At 36.5% G+C, this 15,224-nt stretch overlaps 5 protein-coding genes across 6 annotated transcripts; 2 read left to right on the plus strand and 3 right to left on the minus strand.

Moving 5' to 3' along the window:
• The first annotated feature begins 223 nt into the window (after positions 1-223).
• On the plus strand, positions 224-931 carry LOC110225813. The gene has a single exon (XM_021015825.1). It carries the CDS (start codon positions 224-226, stop codon positions 929-931), a length of 708 nt encoding a protein of 235 aa, XP_020871484.1.
• Positions 932-1,288: 357 nt separating this feature from the next.
• LOC110225166 (histone-lysine N-methyltransferase set1-like) lies at positions 1,289-9,351 on the plus strand. Of its 2 annotated transcripts, none has more exons than XM_021014161.1 (4): positions 1,289-1,494; positions 1,640-1,858; positions 1,949-2,073; positions 8,336-9,351. In XM_021014161.1, exons 1-4 carry the CDS (start codon positions 1,398-1,400, stop codon positions 9,179-9,181), a joined length of 1,287 nt encoding a protein of 428 aa, XP_020869820.1. In that variant the 5' UTR covers positions 1,289-1,397; the 3' UTR covers positions 9,182-9,351. The 2 variants fall into 2 exon arrangements, with proteins under 2 accessions (XP_020869820.1, XP_020869826.1); XM_021014167.1 differs by lacking the exon at positions 8,336-9,351 and adding an exon at positions 3,224-3,665 and having other exon boundaries at positions 1,293-1,494.
• Positions 3,755-6,328, minus strand: LOC110225172. Its single transcript, XM_021014197.1, has 2 exons — positions 4,706-6,328; positions 3,755-4,618 (listed from the first exon to the last, which is right to left on the minus strand). Exon 1 carries the CDS (start codon positions 6,229-6,231, stop codon positions 5,161-5,163), a length of 1,071 nt encoding a protein of 356 aa, XP_020869856.1. The 5' UTR covers positions 6,232-6,328; the 3' UTR covers positions 3,755-4,618; positions 4,706-5,160.
• On the minus strand, positions 9,163-11,195 carry LOC9300940 (probable E3 ubiquitin-protein ligase ARI14). The gene is made up of 3 exons (XM_021014110.1): positions 11,040-11,195; positions 10,063-10,940; positions 9,163-9,963 (listed from the first exon to the last, which is right to left on the minus strand). Exons 2-3 carry the CDS (start codon positions 10,932-10,934, stop codon positions 9,279-9,281), a joined length of 1,557 nt encoding a protein of 518 aa, XP_020869769.1. The 5' UTR covers positions 10,935-10,940; positions 11,040-11,195; the 3' UTR covers positions 9,163-9,278.
• Positions 11,196-12,032: 837 nt separating this feature from the next.
• LOC9302645 (probable E3 ubiquitin-protein ligase ARI13) lies at positions 12,033-13,387 on the minus strand. Its single transcript, XM_021014224.1, has 2 exons — positions 13,114-13,387; positions 12,033-13,020 (listed from the first exon to the last, which is right to left on the minus strand). Exon 2 carries the CDS (start codon positions 13,012-13,014, stop codon positions 12,235-12,237), a length of 780 nt encoding a protein of 259 aa, XP_020869883.1. The 5' UTR covers positions 13,015-13,020; positions 13,114-13,387; the 3' UTR covers positions 12,033-12,234.
• Between the last annotated feature and the right edge of the window lie 1,837 nt (positions 13,388-15,224).

Here is a 15,224-nt window from a genome sequence, read left to right on the forward strand (position 1 = left end):
TAGATAATTTTATATTTTCTTATTGTCATAATTTTATTTTCATCTTGCCTACATTGAAATTATAAGATGTAACACACTCTTCCGATAGATGTAAATAACTTATTAGAATTCAATAATACAACATATGAACATTTATAGACTTTTAGTTAACCTTACAAAAATAAAATAAAAATATTAAGAATTATAGTCTCTACATGACAACTTAGCATTCTTATTGAAGTTAATGAGCAATGATGGAGTATCTCTCAATATGCGTATGGCGATCCCTTGGTTTTTGTGGGGTATATGGAAGCATCGTAATGGTATAAAATACGCTGGGACTCAAGGTGATTTGAATGCTCTTGTAACTCATGCACTTGAAGAAGCGGAGGTGTGGAATAAGTTAATGGAGGCACCATCACATTCTTCAAGTGGCAGGGCTACGGTTATTAGACTTGATTCTCGTTGGTCTAAACCTCCGCTTGAGATGCTCAAATGTAATATCCATGTGTCATGGTTGAATGATTCTCACATGTGTGGTGGAACGTGGATTGTAAGGAATCACCAAGGAGATGCAGTCTTTCATGCGAGAGAAATGTTTTTACCAGCTTCAAATCGCATTGCCGCTGAATTAAGAGGGTTTTTATGGATGTTACACAGTCTTTATGATCTACATTTGAATAACATCGAGGTTTGGTCGGATTGCAATGCTGCAGTGGAAGCAATTATTGATTCACCAAATTGGCCACGGTATCATTCTTATCTTGACAGAATTCACCGCTTACTTCCTCAGTTTGGTAAAGTAATTTTCAAGGTATCATCTACAAAAGCGAATGGGATAGCACGAGAGATAGCTTCGAGCGTCACGAGGGATGGACGTGAGCAGTCCTACTTAGCTCGTGGTGGTCATGTGTGGTTGCAGTCCCGTATCGATGAGGAAAAGAGGCGTTAATGTAGTTTAAAGCTTTGAGTGTTTTTGCTTATTCTTGTGAGCGTGAGGCTCTGTTTAAGGTTTATGCTCTGTTTTGGGTTATCATGTTCTGTTTCTTTTGTATTTGAATACTTCTCCTCATTTTAATATGATCATTTAGACGGAAAAAAAAAAAAATTATAGTCTTGACCGGTAATTCGTACCACGCACGGATCCATATCTAGTTCGGATATAAAATGAACATAACTAATTAAAGTTGAAGTATGAAAAAGGCAGAGATCGCCACAACACGACCAAACTGATATCTGCGAGGCCCAGCCCAATAAGATAATTGTTTTTTTTTTTTTTTTTTTCATCACCCAATAAGATATTATCAGATCTAACCCTAATAAACAAAGTTTCAGATCTGCAGCCGCATATGTCTACGTCTCTATTGGGTTGTTGAGAGAAGACTCTAATTTTGTAGCTCTCCGTCGAAACTCGAACCATGTCTCCCGACGAAACCATGTCTCCCGACGAAACCATGTATCCCGACGAAACCATGTCTAATGTGGATGGTGCTTATTGGGCCGAGATATACGCCAGTAAGATCTCGCTATATCTCTAGAAGTTGTTTCGTCTTTATATTTGATAATAAGATCTCTCTGATTGTTAACTAATATTTGATCTGTCGTACTTGATAGTAAATTTTTTTAATGGATTGTATTGAAATTTGATTTCCGGTGGCAGAGGGTAACACAGGTGTGTTCTGGGACGTGGTGGATTTCCCAATCCCTAATGGTGATCCTTATTTGATCTCTAAGAAAATCAGATCAGCTCTTAAGGATAAGGGTTGTTATAATGGTCCTGTCTCAATCTGGTTGTACCAAGATGAGAAAAACCTCCTCCCCAAAGAAATGATAGATAAATATGAGGCTGCCGGAATCAGTATCAATTTCGTACCCGAAGGTGAGTGAATTCCTTTACCTAATATATATAATCTCTCTCTTTTTACACACATATGTCTCTTATGTAATCTAGATCTCTGTTGATATGTAGTTGCTGAGGCGTATATTCATGCGAGAGTTCATAAGATGTTTGTGGACATTCTTTTCTGGGCACTGGACAATCCTGCACACTCCAATTTGATTGTACTCTCAAAAAACCTCAAAGACAACGAGACGGTCAGTAATCTTCAGGCTTTACATTGGTCATGTATGAATGTTCTCTTAGCCGAGCCTGTATCTAAAGGGCTGCCTTTTACTGAAAGCTCAGCTTGGCTTTGGAGTAGGCTTTGTGAAAGCCTATCATCAGATGGAGCCGGAAGCTCACAAATTATGTTATGATGATCCACTCTGTGATTGATCATCTTTGGTTTGATCATTTATGGGACTAAGAGTAAACGCATGTATGTGTCGTTTTGTTATTCTGATGCTGTTTTATAACTAATTTATGAAGTGATATGTGTACTTGATGTTATGGTAAATTGCTCGATGGCTGTATTTATTGCAAGGATCCTGAGATTCACTTTAAAGTACATTGCGGACGCTGCAAAAACTGGCCAAACAAAACTATTAAACTAGTGTGTGTGGCAAGAGAATCCAATTTGAAAAAAATTATGCAATATAAACTTTTCGAAAAAGCTCGATTTTTTTGGGTCGGTTATCAAGATTTATTTCACATCCGAAACTAAACTGAAAACTTCGTATTCAGTTTTTTTGGAAAAACGGTCTATTTCCCCCCGATAACTATCGCATCATAACAGATGCAGCCCAAACTTTAACCCCGGTTCTAATGTCCCTGAAATGTACTTTTGAGGCCTAATTCCCCCCGAATTGGAAGTTCACCATCTAAATGTCTCCATGTCTGGGTTTCGTCGGTTTGGTGCGTTGACCCGAGACCAAACCAGATTTTGGTCGTAACTTAACAAAAAAAAAACCGATTCCATATTTTTACCCGACCCACTAATGCTTTTAAACCCCAAAATCAAAATCCCCAAATTCGAAATCGTTTTTCCACAATTGAAGAACCCTAGATTCTAAAATTTTGATTAACCCAGAAATCGAGTTGCTGCAAGATGAGCAATATGTCAATGAGTTCGTCGGGATCTACAGGTCCTCGTGGAAGAGGCAGAATCGTCGGGGTGCCAAAGAGATGTTGGTGCGGGGAAGAAATTGTGGCACTAAATTCAAAATCCGATTCCAATCCTTGCCGGAGATACTATCGTTGTGGTGTTGCTGCTAAACTTAGGGTAATTTCATGCTTGTTTCAATTGTTTTGTATTGTATCTTGTTTAAGATTCTCTTAATGGACCAATGACATGTTAAATTGTAGCTAAGGAACGATGAACACACGTTCAAATGGGTTGATGAAGCCTTGCTCAATGAGATAGATGCATTGAAAGAAAAGAATGTTGAACTTGAGAAGGAGGTTACAAAGCTTAAGACAGAGAGTTTGGAGATTGAGAAGATCGTTTGCGAGAAGGTCGAAATGATGATAGAGAAGGAGATATTTGAGAAGGTGGAAGATGCTTTGTCTGAAGCCAAAGGAAGCACTAAGAAGATGATGATTGTCGTTGTGATAGGGTGTATGATCATGATTGGAATCATCAAATTAGTCGGATGAACCATTGATCACTTCATTGTAGTTGTTGTGTTGGTTGAATGTTTGTGTTTTGGTTCTAGCTTTAGATTTATGATTAAGCTAATGGAGTTTGTAGTTTGGATTTATGATCAAGACATTATGTAATAAGAGAATGGTTTTTGTTTTGTATCAAGAGAATGGTGGTTGTCTTGTATTAAGAGAATTGGTTGGTTTGGATAAAGAGAATGGCTTTGGTCATTCTGTGTTTTTACGAATTGGTCATAACAGAGAACAAAACAATCAAATTCAAGTTAAGAGAAACCAACATTCTTTAAAACATTCATTCTACATCCATCCGAAGAGACATTAATTCAAAAGACCTAGAAACATTCAAAAGGTTTAGAAAACAGAGGGATACACAAGTCATATGTGATCGAAAATTAGATAGAGACAACCACATTTGTGCCCTACATCTACTTAGCTACTACTCCACTAAGCTTGAGTGAGTGACCCTTGACTTGGTTCAGCTTGAGAAGAGTGGAAAACATCTTGAGAACCCTGAAACACAAGATCACATGTTGTCAAATTGGACACAAAACAAAACAAAACAAAACAAAACAAAACAAACCTTATCTTTCTTGTGATGCCTAGCATTGTGATCAGCTGTCCCACAGACACGACAATGCATGATCCTTTTCTTGTTCTTTGGTGCCTTCTTAGTAGGAGACTCATTGACACCCTTCTTCCTCTTCTTATCCTTCTTTGTCATCTCCTTATCCTTCTCTCCTTCTGGTGGCTGTGGTATATGCACAGGAGGAGCATTAGTCTCAGGCCAAAACTTAGGACCTCTCTGTGGACACACACCATCAGTGTAGTTTTTTTTCCAAGTAGATGTCCTGAACCAGTGACACACGTAGTCCTCTGGTGCAAGCTTCTTGTCCAGAATTACTCCATATGCATGCTCACACGGGATGCCACATATCTGCCACTTCTGGCATGTACATGTGTAGCTCTTTAAGCACACACGATGATAATCAGCACCATGCCTGACTTCATACATCCCATTAGTGCTTGTAGACACCTTTGCCTCAGAAGCTAGCTTGTGTTCAGCAGACAGAAATAATGCAACATAAGGAGTGCAGCTACCTGCAAAAAAAAAGAGATTGAAGAGCTTTATATCTCAAAACAGACCCAAATTCATAGCAAGTATACAAAAAAAAACAGAAGCTTTACCTGTGTGAGTATGAGATTCAACAGACCTCTTTGCAATCCTCACCATAGCCATTCTTCTTATAGCCTCTAACATAGCCACAAATGGCTTTTCTCTTGCCTTGTTCAAAGAGCCATTGAAAGACTCAGTGAAGTTGTTGTCCACATCCTCACAGTAGTTGCCTCTCTTCTGGAATGCCCTGCACCAACTCATTGGATTTGTCTTCATGATGTCATTGAAGACAACTGTGTCATAGCAGAAGATCCTCTCTAGTTTCTGCTTATAATCTTTCTCATTATAAGCCCAAGCTAAATCCCATAACAGTGGCTTCATGCGGGTTTTACTTCCATGATTCTTCTTCAAGTTCCCATATATATGCTGAACACACATCCTATGCTCTATGTTTGGCAACTCAAGTTGAACACTTTTGATCAAACCCTGAAATCAAGAACAAACCAATATATCAATACCACAGAATTTAAAACCAAAAAGAGAAGGAAACAAAAGAAACTGAAGATACCTTTTGCCTATCTGAGAGCATGATGTAGCCTTCACCATCACCTAATCCTAAATCTTCCTTCAAATTCTTCACAAACCAAACCCAATTCTCAGTATTCTCTACTTTAACTACTCCCCATGCCACAGGATATATGCGATTATTAGCATCCCTACCTAATGCAACCAACAACTGTCCCTTTACCTTGTTCTTCAAAAAGCAGCCATCAATGCCAAGAAGAGGCCTACAGCTCTCCTTCCAAGTCTTTCTTAGGCTATCAAAACAGACATAAAACCTATTGAACATGTCTTTACCTTCCTCATTGGTCAGACAATCAACTTCTACATGTGAATCCGGGTTTGACTCAAGAATCTCAGCAGCATAGTCTCTTAATCTCGCAAACTGCTCATCATACTCCTTCTCAATCCATTGCCTTGCCTTCTTTCTCGCAGCCTGACATTGATTCCTAGTGACACTGATCTTCCATTGCTCCTTTATCATTTCTTCAATCTTAGCTGGCATATAGAATTCCGGATTATCCCTAATCTTATCAACGAATAACCTAGCTATCTGTGGCACCTTAAACATCTCACACTCCCCATTTGGGATGCAGCTATGGTTATCTACAAACTTCCTAATCTTCCACATGTTATCTTTAGGAAGAATCGCGGCATAAACTTGCCATTCACATCGTACTCCTTCCTCTTTACCATCGTTACCAACACATTTGAAGCCAATTTTATCATTGTCATACCTGTACTGCTTCAGATTGCATCCTGTCCTAAGAGCATAATCAACCACAGCTTCCTTGAACGCAACTCCACTGAAGAAAGTTTGCTTATGGTACAAATGACCATCGCCTCGCCTGATATGAGTATGAACTCTCTCAGGACCATCGCCATTCTCTTCAGCATCGCTCTCTGGGTACACATCATGGCGAATCGGAGGTTCGTCATTCCACTCATTCAACATTTCTTCGACGTGAAATTGGTCTCTGTCTTCAGCTTCAGGATCGACATCACCAATATCGGGGTCACGAACAACTACAGACATCCTTCGATTGCAGAGATTGGAAGCTTCGATCTCTCTAGGGTTCGTCGGAGATTGAAGAGCTTTTTTTGGTTTCTGATTTTAGGGTTTGCGTTTTCGATTTTGGGGTTAAATCGGGGTGGGTTTTGGTTAAGTTAGTGTAATCGGGTTGAATTTTGGTACATTAGGGTTTACTCTGGTTAATAAAACATTTAATCGGTTTAGCATTGGGTTTTCAATACAGTAAACCGATTAAACCCAGATTCGTGTGGTTCTAACTCTCGAACATTTGATTAGGAGAGAAATAAGAAGTGAACTTCCGTTTCGGGGGGAACTAGGCCTCAAAGGTACATTTCAGGGACATTAGAACCGGGGTTAAAGTTTGGGCTGCATCTGTTATGATGCGATAGTTATTGGGGGGAAATAGACCGTTTTTCCAGTTTTTTTTAACCCGAACTAGAGCTGTATGAAGTACCAATATATAAAAAAATAACCATTACAGACCATTGCAAAAGCTGCTAAGCTAGCATTTTCATCAAGTTTAAACTAACATTGTATTTGTATCAAATAACCATTACAGACCATTACAAAAGCTGCTAAGCTAGCATTGTATCAAATAACCATATTACAGAACTGTTAAGGTTTTATAACCTGTAAAGGCTTAAGCTTTATCTCATTTGTCATCAACACCAAAATACGGAAACAGATCAAGTAAAGTATGGAGAAGAAGCAGAAGATAAAACAGAGCTAGATGAAGGAAGAAGAGGAGCACACAAAGGATTTGTTAACCCGGTGCAGGGCATTAACGAATCGCTACGTCTGATTAGGATCGATAGATCACAACTCCACTATGAAGAAGATGGTGATTACAAACAAGAAGCTACAAGTGACCCGTCTAATATCCTTCACTAGTACTTATAATCACTTTATAATACTTCAAGAATAACAATGATAAGCTTATACTAATACATGTTTTCTCTTATCTCTACACTCGTCTAACTCTTCTTCTTAGATCTACATTGTGCTATTACATTCTCTCTTCTCCCTTGGCCTCTCTTAATGAACATAAGCACCTATATATAGACATAGCTAACTAGGGCTTCCTTGAGCTAAAGCAACCTGCAACCCTTTTTGAACACAAACAGACAAAATGTCCTTATGGCTGATATGAGGCTACTTCCAGGCAATTTCCTTCATAGCTGTTTCCCCATTAATGTGGTCCAAAAGTAACTCAACCAAGATTTGATTTATATCACCTTTGGTTAGTCTTCAACGGTTGTGAGTTTTACACTTAAAATTGGCTTGTGCTACAAGCTATCATCTTCACAAATCTCCACTTGATAGCATAAGCAACAAATAGTCACCAGCATATGGTTTGAGAGAAAGAGAGTACATGATTCTACTTTCTTGGATTCAGTCTAGGCTCCTTAGAGTCATCACTTATCTTTGATATGTAGCAGTTTAATACACCATAAACTTGCTCTACCCTTCAGCATGTAACTTATGTTCAATGCATTTTAGCTGTGACTACTCACACTGCTAAACCTGAGCCATCAACACATCTTTAGTTCACCAGAGTTGTGAAAACCAGCTCCTATACAGACTTGTATAAAGCTCTACTTTTCAACGATCACTTCATGATGCATTCAACACCTATATATTGATGTAACCACTCAGCAAAACTCCATTTAACAAGTCAAGAAAACACCTCAAGCTTGTTAATTCAACAGAAAAAACTCCAAAAGCTTCACCACCTATGAAATGTTCAATCACACAGTCTCCACCATGGCCTATGTTAAGACCACAAACCTGTATCAGTGATTTTAATCATCCTTTTCATTCTGCAAACCTGATTCCTTTGTCGACTACTTGATTCATCTCATGTGCACTGAGCCTTGAATCAAATCCTTTTCATAACCACATAAACGATGTCGTTTGTAACGAATACTCAAACGATGTCCGAACCAACGTTGCTTTTCAGACACGAAACCAAAATTTTATAATTTGCAATCGGTTTATTTGTTTGACTCCATTACTCGCATCTCTTCTTCTTCTTAACTCTGTCTGAAAATCTTCATGATTCTGACTCCATTATTTGTTTGATCTTCCTTTGCCTTCTAATGATCAGTTTGTTCGGGTCACGTCACGACCGCAGCCATTACCGCCTCTTGCTGTGAGACCTGTTGGTTTCAAGAAGCCAAGTCAAAGAAACAGAACGTCACAAAAGATGCCTAGTATGAAACCAACGTTGATGTATCAAGAAACCGAAACGTGGGATGATGAATCTTTTGAAACAGAGCGTGAACGAACACCGTCTGGGACAGGTTCTGAGTCGGAAGACGAAGAAGTTTCAATTGACCAAGAATACTCTGGGGAAACAGGGTCAAGCTCTGGCTCAGACTGGGAAACTCAAGCAGAGAATGACACCGAGTCTGAGTCAGAATCATTATATCCACCACAGAGTGATGACTCTGCTTCTGAATCTGAAGTCAGCTCTTCTCCTCCGCATACAAACAGAGACGCATCAAGAGAACCTGCAAAACAGAGAAGAAATGCAATGGGACGATTTAAAAGGATAAAGAATAAGATAGGACAAGTATTTCACCATCATCACCACCACCACCACCATCATCACCACCACGACAAGAATAAGCCATCAGCTTGGAAGAATTTGCAGAGTAAATTTCACCAAAAGCACAAAGAGAAATCAGATGAGAAGAAACGGACGACGTCAGAATCCAGAGGTCTTACTACACATAAGCAACAACATCAAGGTGGCCACTTTCACGCGCTAGTGGAAGGATTGGTGAGACATAGAAAACACTCAAAGAAACAAAATCAGAAGCTGCATAGTGATGCCAAGCAAACGCAGTGGTGGAAAATCTTGAAGAAGCGTCAAGGTGGTGGTGTGAAGATTCCCAAAAGAGGACGTGTGAAGTTGGGAAAAAAACATTATTTGTCCAAAAATGTTTAAGAACATGAAGAAAACTAGTCTCGATTATTACAGAGCAAAACAATTGTCAAATATTCAAGTTGAAAGTTTCATGCCTCCTAAATCGTTTGTTCTGGTTTTAAGAAACCTTGTTAAGAGACAAATCACTTAGCTCTCCCACAAGAGAGGCACTATCATAATAGCACATCTCACACTCCTTATCGTGCCAAGTGTTTGCATAGGTGCAGCGATCACAGTACCATAAAGGACCCGCCCCACCGTTGTATGACTTCACCCTCACATCGACCAAACCATCTTGCAAAGTTTTGATGAAATCATAAAAGTAGTTACCAATGTTGCTTGTCGCCGTGGGTATCGTATGTCTGAAGAAACTACACTCTTCATAAGTAGCTGCAGTGAGGACGATATCTTTTTGCTCTTGTAAAGTGTTTGAGTAACTCTGGAGAGCCGCGATCGCATTCGCTTGCAGGTATCGTAAATACTCCTTCTTTGAGTTCTCATACTCTGTGTAGAAATAGTCATACACACAACACCATTTAAGGACTCGTCTGCATTGAACAATCAACATCAACCCTTCTCTTATAATCATAATGTCTTGTTCCCTTAATAAGTCACTCGGATTCTTGATGTTGGATTCCTCGAAAGCTTCTAGATCGGATTTGGCTTGCTCGAGTAAATTCTGACACACGTTCCAGCGATCCTCACATAAAATCCCCACTTCTGTTTTAACACAGAATCCAGAGTCTACTGCTTCAATTTTGTGGGCTTCCTCTGACCGCAAACATCTCGAACAGAAACGAAGCCTAAAGCAAGATAACACAAAAGAGTAGGATCAAGACTTAAATAGAACAATTCTATGTAATTTGCAAAAGAAAGATATTTTTTCATTAGGTTGGTGAAACCTGCAGACACAAGTCAAGAACTGAGGCATTTTTGTATCAGACTCCAGAGAACAAAGGCAATGAGGGCAAGTCACTGTCTTGGTTTTGGTCGAGCAAAGGCTAAATGATTCATCTGATAATTTCCTTGAGGCACTAGACAACCAATCAGAGGCCTTGTTGCAGGTCACTGGTCTGTGTGACTCAAGTCTGCATCTCCAACAGAAGATATGACCACAGAGACACACCACGTTTAAACTATACTCATCATCATCATCATTCTCCTGATGAAACTCAATGACGTAATTGCAATCCCGAGCAGGACACTGTTTGATCATCAATACCTTGTTTCCTTCAATGTAAGATCTCAAGATGTACCTCTCGTACATCTCTTGATCACGTACAGTTAGTTTCTCAATCGTGTCCGGTCCAACCGCAGATCGACAATCTTGATCAGGACAAGAGATTGCAGTTTGGATTTTCTCCACATAGTAAAAGTTCTTCTCAAGATACTCTCTCCAATATGTTGTGTCGAACTTGTGAGAACAAAAGGGCGTGGAGATCAAATCATCATTATCATCGTTATAATCTTCATCATCATCATCATCATCAGCAAACTCATAAACATCGGTCTCCAAGCTAATCTCGCTAGATGAATCTGGATTGGGATCAATCACAACTGATTCCAAACCTGAATCCATCAATAACTTCTCCTTATTTTCACCCAAACGCTCTGAAACACGAAGCGAATCCCATCGGAGATACATAAGAAGTACGGTCGCATCGGATTTTGATATGAAGAAGATGTCAGAGATTTCATTGATCTGTTTCTTCATCTTTACGCTAATTTCATTTCTCGTTAGAACAGAGTAGGGTTTCCCTCGATCGTGCTCCATCGTTTTCTTGAAAATGACAAAAAAAATAAAAAAAAAAGTCAGAAAGGCAAATCGATAAATTAACAAAGAGCTAGAGAAGAGGTAAAGGATAGGGTTAAGGCTTACTAGTAGCTTGCGCCTGAAACAACAAGATTGAATCGTCCTTTCACTGTCTAGGGTTTGCCATTTTTCACTCTCCAATGGGGATTGGGGATATCGTCAGGCTACAAAATTATTCTGTTTTCGGTATTACATAAAATTTGATAATTAAGTTTTTTTTTTAATTAAGAAATTTGGCCCATTGGAGATTAATCTTGCTTTTAGAAAATGGTGATCTATATTAAGTACAACTGGTATTGTGTAGAGAAAATAGTAAAACTTACATTATTTAAAAGATATTTACGTGCCATTATGATTATTAACATTAAATGTAATTATAATATGCATTTAATTAGTCATATCTAAGAACAACATTTTGAATTGAAAAAGTCCTAATTTAAGGTTGTTACATAATTAAAACAAATTGTATCATTTAATAGTCTAAAACACCATAATTGATTAATGTAACATCGTATAAATTTAATGTTACTAAATAATTAAGCATATAAAAAAATTAATTTTGTGTCGAATATACATCTTTAGTGATAAATAATTATTTAATTATTAATTGATATTTTGTTTTAGAAGACCCATATTTCGAGTCTTACTTCTAAGATCAATCATGATTTTTGGGACGGAATTTAATAATTGGTATAAAATAGATATATGGCGCGAAATAGATATGTGGTTAGAAATGTGAAACTTTTATATATTTTTAAATTTTATTTAGTAATCTAAATTTATACTATGTAAAAAGGAATCAATTATGGTGTTTTAATGGTTAAAACTTATCATCGTATTAGAAAATCAAATTTCGAGTCTTCCTTCTACAATTCCAGTCACAATTTTGGGGGTGAAATTTTATTTTCGGCACAAAATAAATATATGGCACGAGATAGATATATGGTGCGAAATAGTTTTTGTATACTTGAAGATTATAAAATAATCTTCAAGTATGGCTAAAACTTATCAGGGTACTAAGAGAAAAGATTTCGAGTTTTAATTATAAGATTTCATTCATGGAATTTGACTGTAATTAAATGTTTTTATATAATGGCAAGAACATGATGTTTCATATACAAAGTTTTGAAGATTCGATTACACTGATCAGTGATCAGCTCGAAATCCTCGATTATTAAAAAAAAACATAAAATGGAATAACAATGCATTTCATAAAAGAAGAACTTTTCCTTTTTGAGTAAACTCAAATTTGGTCAATGGCCTAGTTGGAATCCGGTGCAGGGAGCTGCTTGCTCTCAAGGTAAGATCTCAGAATATAGTTCCCGTACATCTCTTGATCACGTACTCCTAGTCTGTCAATCGTTTTTGGTCCAACAGAAGCTCCACAATCTTGATCAGGACATGAGATCACGGTGAGGTTTTCCTCCAGAGAGTAGAAATTTTTCTTAAGATACTCTCTCCAGCAAGTTTTGCAGAACTTGTGAGAACAATATGGTGTGGAGATGAAATGATGACGATCTTCTTCTTCATCATACTCTTCATCATCGTCGTCATCATCGTCGTCATCATCGTCGTCATCATCATCATCATCCTCATCCTCATCCTCATCCTCATCCTCATCCTCATCCTCATCCTCATCCTCATCCTCCTCATCATCATCATCATCCTCATCCTCATCCTCATCCTCATCCGCATCACCATCACCATCACCATCACCATCACCATCACCACCATCATCATTGTTATCATCATAATACTCATCAATATATTCATCTTCAGTCGTAGAGCAAATACCACAAGATGATATAGATAAATCTATAGTCGAATTAATCACAACAGGTTTCAAACCTGATTCCGCCAATAACTCTTCCCTTCTTCCACCGAGCTGCACTGCAACAAGACGCGGTTTCCATCCGAACTGCATGAGGAGGTGGATCGCAGTGGATTTATCTGCGCACAAGATTAACATGTTCTTGATCACTTGCTCCATCTTTTCCTTATCCTCATCTCTCAAGCAGGGTCCTTGTTGATCGTTCTCCATTGTTTTCTTGAAAAAGACAAAAACAAATCATAAAGATAAATCGAAAAATTACCAAAGAGCGAAAGATAAACTTGTAAAGAATAGGGTTAAGGCTTTTACTAGCTAGTAGCTTGAGCCTCAAACAAAAAGATTGAATCGAAGGTGAAGAGAGATTCTCCCTTCTCCTTCTATTGGGATAGATCGAGATACAAACTTATTCTGTTTGTGCTCTATTTATAGTTTGATAATCCAGTTTTTCAATTAAGAATATTGTCCCATTGGATCTTAATCTTACCACAAAATGGTGATTTGCAATAACTATAATATCCAATAGTTTTATGTATATGTCTAAGGTTGATTTTTTTCTTTTTGGGCACAACCTATATACAAGTTTATTTAATTCACCAACAGATGGCTCAAACTAAGTTAGGTAAAAGACATTATTTGTCCAAAAAAAGATTCAAGAACATGAAGAAAACTAATCTCAAAAGAGTCTAAAGAAATTAAGAGAGCAAACGAATTGTATAAAAGGCTAAAACCTTTAAATAAAGAATTATAAAAGCTTAGGTTGCAAGTTTCATGTTACCTAAATCTTTTGTTTATCTTTAAGAAAACCTAGGGGAGGTATTCCACTAAATATTCAAAAAAGATTTTTGTTCTTTATGTCAAATCTCTTACTATGGAACTAATGATTTAATAATGTCTTCTAAAATCTAGTCTTATTGAATTTGGAATATACTTAAAATTATTAAAACTAATTTAAAATATGATGTTATTGAATCAAAAACCTGTAAAAGTAATTATAAGATAACCCGGTTTGTGTGCGCGCGAAATAGAGACATTTGTAGATTAATTCAAAATAGTATTAGTTAAAGAGTACTAGAATAAACTTTTTAAGGAATTTGTCTTGAAAGAAGAAGATTATATATGGATTATATATATATATATATATATATATATAACCTAATTTAAAAATGAACATTTACATATAATGACTTTGTGTGTGTTTATTGTTGGTTTAACTTGAACCTATGATTGTCTAGTTGATTTTGATAGATAAATTAGTTGATGTACTGAACTATGCACGGGATAAACGGATAAATTTTATATGATGTTCTTAGATTTGTTTTGCGAAACTAAAAGGATATATTATTGCAAGGTAATACGAAAATATCAAAATTTTGAATACTCATGTCTTTAGACTTTAGCATAAAAAATATTTTTAATTCACGTTAGTTTGACCTATTCCACCTAAAAACGTATGAAGTATTAAATATATAAAATCGATTTGGGCAAATATATTAGAAACCCAAATTTTAAATTTTACTTGCATATCACGATTTAACATATTTTATCGATGAAAATGAACCCATATTAAACGATCTTTGGTAGTTATGGATGTTCGTAACTATTGATTATCAAAATTCAAAACTATAAACACAGTAATTGTAAATTTGCTTATATATCTATACTCTATGTATGAGTCTTATTAAGGGATTATAAATGGAACACATACAACTAACAAGCCATACTAATATACTATGATTGATCTTTTTGAGAATACTCGTAGTTTTTTAATCATATATATGCTACATATATTTCGTGATTACGAATTCTTTTGTCATGTGGATAAAAGATGAATGTTTTTTGACTTTGTAAATTGACGTATAATGGAACTGGCCAACAAGACATTAGTAGAGGGTAAATAAAGAAACTATTAGTACTTTATAATTTTGCCAAGACGCTCATCTAATTCTTATAACCCGTCAAATGATCTCAGTTAACTGAAATCATGTTACTACCCAAATATTTATAAAAAGATTTATTTTATCCAGTACAATAATCCAAAATGTTGAATACTCATAAAATTGTTTGTAATCTACGTACGCTAGTTTGACATGTCTTACGTAGAAGTGTAATAAGAGAACTTGCAAACTATTTTTTTCCCATTTAGTCGATTTAAGAAAAAGAAATACAAAAAATGTTTAATGCTTTTAATTTTTTTGAAAAGGAAACAAAAAAAAGTCTTCCATTTATTGTTATTATAATTTTTTAAGTTATTATATATGTATATACAGTAAAATATCGATAAATTAATAATGTTGGGACCAGAAAATTCAATTAATTTATAAAGATATTACTTTATTGATAAATTAATAATTATTAATTTGTATAGATATTTTTTCTAATTTTGTACTTTCTTAAAAAAAATTCTATCTAAAAAGCATTTT

This window comes from Arabidopsis lyrata (genome assembly GCF_000004255.2).
Source record: "Arabidopsis lyrata subsp. lyrata unplaced genomic scaffold ARALYscaffold_8, whole genome shotgun sequence".
NCBI classification, from domain to species: Eukaryota; Viridiplantae; Streptophyta; class Magnoliopsida; order Brassicales; family Brassicaceae; genus Arabidopsis; species Arabidopsis lyrata.